At 42.1% G+C, this 12,032-nt stretch overlaps 1 protein-coding gene across 4 annotated transcripts in view; it reads right to left on the bottom strand.

The window, feature by feature from the left end:
- Positions 1-590: 590 nt before the first annotated feature.
- Positions 591-12,032, bottom strand: part of RASGEF1A (RasGEF domain family member 1A) — a 240,019-nt gene continuing 228,577 nt past the window's right edge. For all 4 annotated transcript variants that reach the window (XM_082222470.1, XM_082222467.1, XM_082222469.1 and 1 more), the window contains exons 8-13: positions 11,011-11,113; positions 9,647-9,726; positions 7,951-8,142; positions 6,882-7,005; positions 6,064-6,136; positions 591-5,000 (exon numbers count right to left, since the gene is read on the bottom strand). In XM_082222470.1, the coding sequence (XP_082078596.1) occupies positions 4,976-5,000; positions 6,064-6,136; positions 6,882-7,005; positions 7,951-8,142; positions 9,647-9,726; positions 11,011-11,113 (597 nt within the window). In that variant the 3' untranslated portion in view covers positions 591-4,975. The remainder of the gene's footprint in view (positions 5,001-6,063; positions 6,137-6,881; positions 7,006-7,950; positions 8,143-9,646; positions 9,727-11,010; positions 11,114-12,032) is intronic.

Here is a 12,032-nt window from a genome sequence, read left to right as displayed (position 1 = left end):
GGAGTTGTAGTCCAACAATATCTGGAGGGTCACAGGTCCCCATCCAGGTTGTGTCCTGATTTTCATGTGGGGCAGTGGAGGGTATGGAAGTGGCTATTGGTAAAACATTAGCATTATATCATGACCCCATCACACCAGGACAGAAACTGAAATGTCTCCTTAGCTAGGATGTTTGTCGACATAGTTAGCAGGGTAAGAGTACTGTTTTGTTAGGCTAGCTTTAAAAAATAATAATAAATAAAGGAGACACTTAAGTGCTTAAAGGCTGAATGGATGTTAGTAATCGTTACAACAATCTTATAAGGTTTGCCAGTATTATCTTTGTCAGAGACTGGGAATGGATGTGCACTGAGGGTAAGAGGCTTGTCTCTTTCCCAGATTGATGTTTGAACTGGAAACTTCAGCTAACACTTTTGTTCACGATGCTGTGATGCTGTCAGTCCTCTTTTGGTTCAACCCTGTGGGTTTCCCCTAGAATCTCTTAATTCGCCTCATCCAATCAGCTTGCTCCTTTACACATTGAAAAATGGCCTGGGAACCTCTGAATTCCTACTTTTCGGGAGCAGAAAAAGTGACAACCATCCATGCTGCCTGGTTGAAGCAATTCTGATTTTATTAATGCAAGCACATCTAGTCAAACACAGAATATCCTGCTTTATGGTACAGCTTTATATGTAGCAATTCAGCTCAGAATAACAAAAACACGGATGGCGAAGGAATGTATCAAACCAAAGGAAAAGAAAATAATAATAATAATAATAATAATAATAATAATAATAATAATAATAATAGAAAGCCATATAGAAATGGCACTTTTTCAAGTATATATACTAGAACCAATTGACCACTGGAGTGCACATTCATGTAAAAGCTTTTTCTGTCTTCTTAAATATGTATACACAAAGTGTCCCAGAACTGCATTTCAAATATATATCTCTGAAATTTAAAGCATCCTTTTGTAAATTTCAAATACATTAACAAAGCTGATATACAATCCCTTTCATAGTGTTTGACAATGTTGCTAGCTAGGACATCTCCAAAAGTGCAAAAAACCCACTGTAATAATACAGTATAAATATTCTCTTACCTCTAGGGCTGAAGATCAATACTTCAGCATTGGGGGGTGGGGGGGATAGCAGCAGGTCACAAATAATCAAAGCCACTAATTCTGTCTCTGTCTTTGTGGGGCCATCTTTCTGTTAATACATAATATTCTGGTTCCTCTTTTGACGTGTATAAATCTGTTCCATTGCTTCTGTTTAGTTAATTTGTTTTGCCTTATTCGCTGAACAATTTTTGTGGTGGCAGTGAAATGCTTTGGCAAATCATATTTGTTTTTTCAATAAAACTGAGTTTTCTTCCCAGAGAAACATGTATTAACTTGAAAACAGGGGTAGGGTGGAATAGTAAGATCTTTTCACACAGTTATGATTTTAGGTGTTGCAAATATGGTATATTAATTGGCCCACTATGGGTTCTTAGTTTAATTGTTCTCGACAAAGTAGTAGGTACATGATAATATATAATTATCACTTAATTAAAACAAGTATTTTTAATCCAGCGCTTGGTGTTTGTTTTTTGTCTCCTAATTGAAAAATTAATTAGAAAAAAGCTGGATGGTAACAAGATTTTTAAGCAACTGAGAAATCTGAAGCCTAATGATTCTTATCAGTGAATTAGCCATCTACTCAAGAACAATTAAAACTAAGATAAATTAGGCTAGCTTAATTGGTTTTGGAATATGCTCCTAAACTTGGTCTGTAGGGATTTGTTCCAAATGGGGTGGTTTTGCTCTTATGGGCTGGTTCGCATATGGATGTTCGGCACTTGAAAAGTGAAACATCAAATCATGATTTTGCATGTAAGTGAGCACCTCAAACGCAATACTCTTCTATTGGAGTCAGTTCACACATTCAGCTGCTGCCTGAGTAATCAAGTGATGTGGCTTGTGTGTAAGGACAGCTTGAAGTCTTTCAAAGGAGCAGGGAAAATAGTGTAGCTCTGAGAAAGGAAAATATCAAAATAGCATGATAGGAGATTTATAATGAGTAGGAAGCATTTCCTCAAAGCAATATAATAAATTAAGAAGGGAGGCATTGCAATGCTTATAAATTTGAAATTGTGCCTTGCACAGCTGTGATTGCACCAGAATGTGGTGGATTGTCTAGACAACCTCTTACAAGTTCCGCTGTCACCAATAATTATACAACAAGCTCAATCATCCCAGGAGGAGTTAGGTATCAAAAGGTGACTTCACGTTACATATATTGGGTTGTCTCCAGCATCAGTCTGAGTAGACCCACTGCAATGGATGGAGCCAAATTAATCATATCCATTGATTTCAGTGGGCCTACTCTGAGCATGACTGTATATATTATAAACAGCTATAACTACAAAAGTTACTTAATCGGGTAAATTGCTCTTACATGTTATCATAAGGTCAGGGGACATGAACTAATATCGATAGTCAATTGGCCTACCAATAGGAGCAATGCATGGCAGCAGCAAACTGTTCTCAAATTCACTGCAGGATGTTTTAACCCAGGAACAACCAATGTGGTCCTCTAAAAGTTGCTCCCATTATCCCTGATCATTGGCTTTGTCAGCTGATGCTGCTGGGAGGTGCAATATATCAACTTCCAGAGGATACCACACTGGCTACCAATGGCTTTAATATTTTACCTGATCTTTGAGCTCACCATAACTTAGTGAAGCCTTTTTATAAAGTCCACCTTGAACCTTGTGTTGCAATACTCTGGTTGACCTCCTCCGACTAATTTAAGGATTTGTTAGTCAGAGGCTAGTTTGTAAAAGACAACACATCACTGGCAGTTAATCTTTTGCTGAGACTGTGACAACTGTACTCTCACTCTCTTAAAATCCCTGACAAAGAAACACACAAATGTAAACTAAAGACTTCTTGGGTCTAGTAAAGGAGGGGTAGGGGAGGAGGAAAGATGAAGGAGGATCTAGCAATTATCCTATTTTACCTTGTCAAACCTTGTAACAAAAATAAGTTCTGCTGCACCATTACTGTAGGTATACTCTAGTTCATGTGCCATATCTTCCAGTTTATTTACAAAGCTGTAGCTGGTTTTTTTTAAATTATTAAAGACATCCATATTTTTATTTTGCTTGCTTCCAACCCGAGTTGCAGAAGAAGGTACGCTAAACATTTTCAGTACCTTGTAAGGCACTATTCTCTGATGTAAGAGGGGAGCAGCCATGCTGCTACAGTGGTTTTTAAGGCCAGACTAAAGGAGACAGTCTTTTGTGCTGAACCGCAGAGGCTCCCACACTGTTTCCTTGCAGTCGAGGGTCTATTTACACCAGGGGTGGGGGGGAACCTTTTCGGCCTCGTGGGCCAGATCTTTCTCCGCCCTGCCCCCGCCTCCATTGGCCAACTCTGACAGGTGGGCGGAACTACCGGCCTGTCTGCCAATCATACCAAACTTTACAAAACTGCCAGAATTAAATGGTGAAGCTGGACCTGGACCACAACAGGTGGGGGTGGATAGGCTTCTGTGTGCTCTCCAGAAAAAAACAAAAGAATTGGCTTGGATCCTAAGAGAGGTTTACTTATGGAAGTTCATGGAAAGAAAGTTTCCCACCGTTCCCCCTGCCCCACGGCAATCCTGGCCTCTTAAAAACAAAAGACACTTCTCTGGATGACTGGGAGCCCTCCTAAATTATTTGGGATGGGTTGCAGGGAGCTGTTGGGAGAGGATGAGACAGGAAATTTTTATTCCATGAACTTAAGTAAACTCCAAGTCCAATTTGGGAGGCTGCAGTAGCCCATCCCACATTGTTCAGGAGGGAGCCCTGATCCTTCAAAGAAGCAGGGGGAGGAGAAGGAACACTTGACTTCCATGAACTCCCTTACATTAGTTTATCTTACGATCCAAGGCACTGTATGTAGAAATCTAGCATATTGGGTAGAAAAGTCTTCTCCAAGGTATGTTTCTTTTATTTGAACATTCACACATGCAAGCAACACCACCCCTGTCTATAGCGGCACACTCCAGGCAAAGCTTTACTGCTTGGCTCTGTTGACTGTATAAATTGGCCCCAAGAGCACAATTTTCTAGTGCTCCACAAAGTAAATGAGGCCAGGAAAGCAGCATAAAGACAAAAACAAAAGGGGAAACCCATAACATTGAGAAGAAATTCCAGAAGTGTAGCAGTGTAGAATCCATTGCAATAGAAGCAACAAAGAAATGTGTGGCACGTTGGAAACTCATAGATCTGTTGCAGTGTGAGCTTTCATAGGCAAAGTCCTACTTCACTAGATGGAAAGGGGGGGCAACAAGGTGTGGCTTGGAAGCTGCTTTTTGCCTTCTGTTTTCTGTGATGCAGCAGGAGAAGCAAGCTCTTCAAAAATATCAGATGCCCAAAATGAGGGTTATAGTTCAACCAAGGGCTCTGTGCTTATACCATCCTTAGTCAATCTGCACCTGTTCTGGGAAATGCGTTTGTCCCTCTTTAGGTCTGTGGAAGCCTTGCTGATTTCAAACGCATCAGCCCCACATGACAACATTTATTTTCAGGAAGTGTTGGGTGGATCAAGGCATAGCGGAAACCAAACCTGCAAAATGTTGAGCCCGTCTAAGACTGTGCGTGTGTTAGGTGGAAGAAACCAAACATGAAAATAAAGATCTGGATGTCATCACAATAAGACACCACCATAGATACCACTCCCCACAATCTATTTCATCTCTGAGAACAGGGCCCGGCCCTTGATTTTTCTTCTTCTTTTTATAGTTAAAAAACAAAATCCTTCATTTTTTTAAGTGCCTTAAGGTTGATGTGAAATATTTAGCACATTTTTTTCTTCTGTAATTCATAAAAGGCATTGTATCTACAAAACAGACCCCAACCAGTGAGGCCTTCCTTTTTCAAATCACGTCTTCGAGGATTTAAAAACAATGTTTTTTTTTAGTGTGTGCTTTAGAATCCAGAGCAGAAGTCCAAAATCTCAGGCTCTGTTGAGCAGAGTTGTCCTAAAAATGAAGAGATAAAAATGAAAAGATAACGTCAGCAAATCGTCTTAAATGTTGTCACCTTAAGTTACATTAAGAGAAACAGATGCAACTGCGAATATACTTGAGATCAGCTCAGATTACTGGCTGGTATAAGTTCCCAGCTATTAGTGCCTGGCTGCCCCATTAAGCTTGGCTTCAGATCTCCAACTGCCTAGCTGGATGATTAGGTTTCTAGTTTTCTCTGTTACCTGTGTTTACCCCAGTATTCTCAATCATTTGATAATGACTTGCCAGTCCTCAACCATGTATTGAAAACTGACTACAGATCAGGTTTCTGGCCCTTGATATTGGAACTGGTGTTCCCTGGTTTGTTTGTTTTTTATATTAAAAAAATCTAGACTAATACTTAAGTTTAGCTACTACACCTACACCGTATCTCACAACCAAAAAGTGAATTTGGATCCAGCCTGTCAAGCAAGGCCTTGATTGCTGTGTAATTCAGAGCTGTTCTACTGTGTTGGATTTAAATTTGCAGCAAAATGAAGTGAAAATAAGGTTCAGGAATGTTGATGGGCTGTAGTGCCTCAGGCAACAGGTGGGAAATATCACTTCTCAATACTATCCATGTTAAATTTTAAAAACCCACACAAAACATCCTGCAAGAAGGAAACTAGTAGACCAGGGAGAAGTCCTTTGCTGGTTGTGTTGGCTTTCTATTTTTCAACAAAGGTGAGCATTGTACAATGTCATCCCCCCATACTGTACAATCGTGTCTTGCATGTTCCCCTGGGTGGTCTGGGTGTTTGACTTTTAGTGTAGTCCTTTGAAGCAGAAATAGACGAAGAAGTCTTCTATGTATGGCTTTGATTTTCATTTGAGCTAGAGAAGACTTAATGGCCTTCTAATTCTTGCCTCTCAATTGAGGCAAGCATCATGGTGTCCATGAGCATGGCAAACTTTGGCGGCCCCTCTTCTTTACCTAAAGTGTAGCTCCCATGCCAAATTTCTGAAGGCTCAAAAGGCCAGTAGCGCAGGTTGCATTTCGCAGTATGAGAAAGAACCAAGGAACTGGTTTCATTACCTGAGTGTCTTCCAGCTGTCTTTCTCCATATGATTTTCTGGACCTTCACTTTCAAATGATGCAATAAACAAAGCTGAGCGTTGGGAGGGTGGGGCAAAGAAAGACGGGAAGTCAGTCAGAACATGTAACAGGATTTGAATCACACAGGAACAAAGGGAAGTGGAGGAGGAGGAGTGGAGGAGTTTGGATTTGATATCCTGCTTTATCACTACCCGAAGGAGTCTCAAAGCGGCTAACATTCTCCTTTCCCTTCCTCCCCCACAACAAACACTCTGTGAGGTGAGTGGGGCTGAGAGACTTCAGAGAAGTGTGACTAGCCCAAGGTCACCCAGCAGCTGCATGTGGAGGAGCGGGGAAGCAAACCCGGTTCACCAGATTACGAGTCTACCGCTCTTAACCTTTACACCACACTGGCTCTCATATGTAGTAAGAACATTGCCCAACCTAGCTCAGTACTGCTTTGACTGGCAGTGTCTTTCCACAACTTGGGACAGGGAACATTCCCACCCCTATCTGGTCCTTCTGCAACTCAAGCAGAGCTGCAGCCCTTCTCCTTTTATAGCCATAATGATGTCAAACGATAGCATTTTAGGAGACATAAAAGGAGAACGGAGCCCTAACAACAGAAGGAATCCTCTGGATTCTTAGAATACTGCCATGTGGTTTATGCTTGTCGGTTGCAGAGTTTATATCTCTTCCTCTTCAGTACCAACAACATCCACAGCAAATTTGCCCATTTTCACTTTCACCGTTGAGCCTCTTGCACATGTTGTTTGTGGAAACGAGCAAATTTTGCGCGAGCTGCCGAAGAATCTTACCTTCTTCACTATAAATAGGTGCTGTGAGCAGGTAGCTCTGGATTTTCTTGTCCTTCTCAAAAGGACACTCCACCTGCTTCCATGTGATAAAGTCGTGGATTTGCCTTGAAACTTCCCAGAACTTCTGTATGAGATAAAATTATTCAAATCAGCATTTCATTATTGTTTATTTCATGCCACCTTCTGAACTTTGGTTAAGCCTGTAGTTCAACGGTTAGAGATGACAGTGTGCAGCCTGCCCCCCCCCCCGGGAAACAGGGCCATCAAAGACTTGTCAACTGTATGGGCTGCATCCAGTGCTGCACAAAACATAACTTTCTCTTCCTTTCCCCATGCACCCTTCCTTCCAGAAAGTGCTCCAGTCTCCCCCAAACCCTCCAGAGCTGGTTTGAGGTATGTGCAGGAAGAGCCAAGGAGTTTTGTTGCGCAAGCACTAGAACAGTACTGGCTACATCCCTACGGATTTGCAGTCACCTCCATTGGCACATCTGCAATGGGCCTTTTCAAAGCTGCTGCAATCGTGCACATGGCAGCAGCCATCTCACTCCCTCCTCCCATGTAGAAGTACCCGATCATGCAACCAGTTCCTCTGTGCAATCCTGGCATCACCAGCTTTGGGGCCGAGCAGGGATTTGAACCCAGGCCTCCCAGGTCCTGTTCTTGCACTTTAACCACTAGGTAAAATAGTTTCATCCCCTGCCCATTATGCAGCCAGCACTTCCATCTTCTACAGATGGGGACATAGGAGTCAGAGGTTCTGTGTTCAATGTTGTGATAGCAAGTAACCCAAATTTTTCTCGTTGCTGAGATGCACTCACTTCAAATGCAATTCCACCACCCCCCCCCCGCCCCTGATTGGTTAATTGCTCTAGTTTGAACGTGAGGCTGTGAGCAAGCTGTGACAAACCTATTCTGAAGGAACAGAATGCAAACAGATCAGTATAAAAATGGCCAAGTGGCAAGCCTCACTGACTCCATATGGCATTCTGTTCTTTTGCTTGGATGTTTTGTCTGCCTGCAGCACTCACTGTGCAACTGCTTCATTCACGGCCTGCAAAACAAGCTGTACCTTGAAGTTTATCTGTCCGTTGGGCAAGTGGTTGGTGTGTATTTTATGCAGAAAGTAGATATCTTTAATGAAGAGGTTGAAAACGGGGATGACTATTTTCTCCCTGCTGCTGTGTGCTGTCTGCGATCTCTGTGCTGCTCCTTGAAGGGCTGTTCGGTAATTGCAAAAGTTGCTGGATGGGTCCATGTGATGCTGTTCGGATCAAACAGAGAATTTGTTAGAATTCCTCTGAGTACAAAGGCTTACAAAATTTGCTTTATAGTGATCAGGATGGGGGTAATCTGATAATTACAAACATCCTCCCCACAGAACCTTCTTGAGACTGGAGGAAGTGCTATTTCATTGCTTTAGACAGGTTGCATTCTGAGGAACCAAAGGAGTATGGAGAGTTCTGTATGAGATGGGTGCTTGCCTATACGCTGCATGGGCAGGTTTGGATTTGACCTGGGAGTTGTGACCCAGAGATTTTCAGGGTTGGTTCACACATCCATGTACATCACTTGATTACCTGACACCTGATGACCTACAGCTGCACATGTGAACTCTGTCCACTGAATAGCCTTGTGCTGGAGTGATGGGAAAGATATTGCCTATGATTGGTTAGGTGCACACATATAAGTCATCATGCATTACTAAATATTGCCTTTGGAGAGAAACATCACTTGTTCATTTTTTGTTCCTGCTTTGATATTTTATTGTTTCACAGTGGGATATGCTTCTTTCACCAACTGGTTTTTGTTGCCAGGGTCTACTTAGGTTCCGAGTGGCAGAATATTAGTGAAATTTCCAGTGATTCAGGACAAGCCCCCCAACAATATCTTTCAAATATTCCAAACCATTTCGCCCTCCTTGCTTTCTCTCTTCCCCACTTGTGCTTGTTTTCAAATAATTTAAAAATAACGAGAGGTTTGTGGCAGGAATTACTCTGGTTAAATGTTGATCATCACTCTCCACCAGATGGCGGACTTAAATTGGAGATGAATATACATCCTGAAGGCAAAAGGAGAATCACTTGTGTTTAAACAGGGCTGATACCACAGGGACTGAGGTGGGGGAAGGGGCACCGGCCACAATTAGAGATATTCCAGGTCCTTTCTCTGAAAGTTCAGCTCCCGTTTTTAAGAAGGATGTTTTACTTATGGACTAAAGATGCACAGGCACTATTCTGCCCAATTGCTCAGTAAGATGAACCAATGTATTCCTTCTCTGCAATGTTCCAGCCTGATGTGGGCAAAGCTGCAGATGTCTGATGAGCACTGTGGAACTTTTAAATATTATTTTCTACTGAAACTGAATTAAAGTTTGTGAAGAAATTCAATGGCTTTTGAGAGATCAGGCTATCTTAGCTGTTTCTTACTCAGCATCTTATAGTGTACCTTTTGAGCTTCATTCATACTATCTGGCTATGGGCAGAGAACAATTACTAAACACAGTTTTAAAGACTTTTTTTAAAAGGAAGAAATTCATGGCACATTTCTGGTAGTATGTGGCAAAGCATGAACCATTTATGGTGCTATAATGTTAGTATTATCAAAATGAATGGTTTGGATTTTCATATCAATCATGCTTTAAAATCCATTTTTCTGGGCTATTCTAATAATGCATTGATGCGGATTTTTGCTGTTGTGTTGTGAACCACTTGGGACACGTGGAAAAAGCAGCGTATAAATGATGATGATGATGATGATTTAATTACCTCTAAAACATCAAATTTGGCTGTTTTGACTTTGGACCAAGTTTTCTTTAGCCGGGCAACAGGACTCAAGTTCATACCCGCTAAAAAGAGAAAGAAAAAAACAAATGGAAAATTTTCAGCAAATTATTGAAAACATCCCTGCATGTCTGTCAGGATGCTTTCAGCAGTACTGTTCTGCAAATCACTACTTCTGCAGGCAGTTGTGTCAAAGGAGTGTAGTGCAGATGTAACGAAGATCAGAAACAGGCCATGGGATCGCGTGCTCCTTCTCACTTGTTCCTCTCCTTTCCAGACTGCATCCCTCCTTAGCCACCCTTTCTATTAAGCACTGCACTGGCACCAGCACTGACCTGGCATCCCACTTAACCAGGATTCTTAAGCCCCCTTCCCTGAAGAGGGAACATCTGTAAGTTGGGGTTGCAGCTCTCTTAACTGGGGCTGCACAACTCTTTCAGCCCATTTGCATGTTTAAAGTGCACTTCTGCAGTGGGTGAAAACCCTCATCTTCCAAGAGCTTAACTCACACAGGGAACATCCAGGAATACAGAAGGCTGCTGGCTGCAAAAGTGCACTTTAAAGCAAGGTGGGACTGGAGCAGTCATGTGACACCAGCCGGTGGGGCTGATCATGTGCCCCCACAGCCTTCATCTATGTGTGTTTCCTCTTCAGGTGACAATGCCAGTTTTGAGTCTAGGACAGGAATTCTTCTTAGCTTAATCCCAATGAAGACGGCTGTTGCGTACCTTAAACATGTTTTAACGCAGGATGGAGGGAAATTTTGCTATTGGGAAAACAATTCTGTGTCCACTTTTGGTCACTTTTGTTACAACTGTGCCAAAGGTTTGAAGCTGGGAGAAGTTTGCATTTCCAGGATTTGGATAATCTCTGATTATCCCCCCCCCAAAAGTCCTTTTATGTAATCAGGACAATTCACACATTAGGCATAGACTTCAAATATTCTAAGTGTGCACTAGATTATGTAGACAAGAAGAGGCACACTTGCCTTTTGCAAACATGCACTGACTCACTCTCCAGGGAGCCAGGATTGGTTGTCCCTCTCCGTCAAATATGCTTTGAGCATCAAACTCTGATTTGCCATTCTGCAATGCATGAAAAGGTCTTGTGTGGCTCGTCTCTTTGGCAAGCGCAGACTACTTTTACCTGTCTTTCCCCTGTCTCTTCTTTTGATCTCCCACCGCTTACCAGTTAATTATTTGGAGAGTCTCACTTGGTAATATCTTTGATGCCCATTTGTCATCCAGAGTGCAGCACTCTCAGCGGGATGCTGCATCTACTCAAACACCATCATTCTACTGACGCTGTCACACACATTGCCCACAGGTGCCTTGCAGAAGAGTACTCACAGATAATGGCCATCATGGAATTAAAGTTTCCAATGTTGAAGCACTCTCTTGCCACATCAATGAAAAATTCCACTATTCTTGTCCGCTGCTTTTTCTTCACAACCTGAAATTTAAAATGCAAACCTTGAATGGGAGAAGTGGGGTCGCATTTACTCAATGGAGGCATGGCAATCCCGCAAGCAAACAACATTTGTTTGTTTTTTAAAGGCTTTGAGGAAGAGTATTTCAGTGGAAAAGGTGTTGATGTTTCTATCCTGAGTTGAGTCACCTCCCCCCTTTTTTAGAGTAAGCCTTTGTGATAGTGATCTAAGATCCCTGTTTTGTTTAAAGAGCCATTATCTTTGGAAAATCATGAAAACTTTGTATGTCTTTGGATGCTGGAATCCTGTAGCCTTATGTAAGGAAGAAACTAGGCGTTGGGGAAATTTTGTAAAGCAAAGAAAGAATGATTTTGGTGACTGGAATACCAAATACATTTAAAACATTCTGTCCTCAAATGTAGAAAATAGGAAATATTCCATCCAGGGGAGGTGTGCTTTGGTAGGGTGGAAGCAGGGGGTTTGCTTCACTATAGCACTGAGGATTTATAATCCAGCTTTTTTTAACGTTACTGTTGATAAGCTATCCTGAGGTAAAGCACCAAGCTCACTTCAAATCTGCAGGGAAATGAGACTAATCAACAGCATTTGCACAATAATAATTGTGCAGGGCAGAGCAAGAAAACAGTCTCAGGCAAAGTAGCGAAAAATTGCCAACCCCTCACCCCCGCTCACCTCATTATTGGCTGCTAGTCCTGATGCTACTACCTAGCAAAGTGAACATGTCTGCCACCCCATGCACTTTATTCTTCTTCACTGCAAGGAAGGTCCTAGGTCCCCCCCCCCCGAGTGAGGCATTTTTCCAGGAGAGTCCTGGTGCCACCACTGCAGTTTGCCACAGTGGGAAAAATATCTTTACATTTTTCATTTAAAGTGGGAGACTTAGGCATGCACTTAAATCTCTCCCACTGAAAACAAAGGGTT

The sequence above is a fragment of the Podarcis vaucheri genome, assembly GCF_965113315.1.
Source record: "Podarcis vaucheri genome assembly, chromosome: 5".
Taxonomy (NCBI): domain Eukaryota; kingdom Metazoa; phylum Chordata; class Lepidosauria; order Squamata; family Lacertidae; genus Podarcis; species Podarcis vaucheri.
The sequence above is the reverse complement of the archived record's forward strand: the minus strand, read 5'-3'. Positions and strand labels throughout refer to the sequence as shown.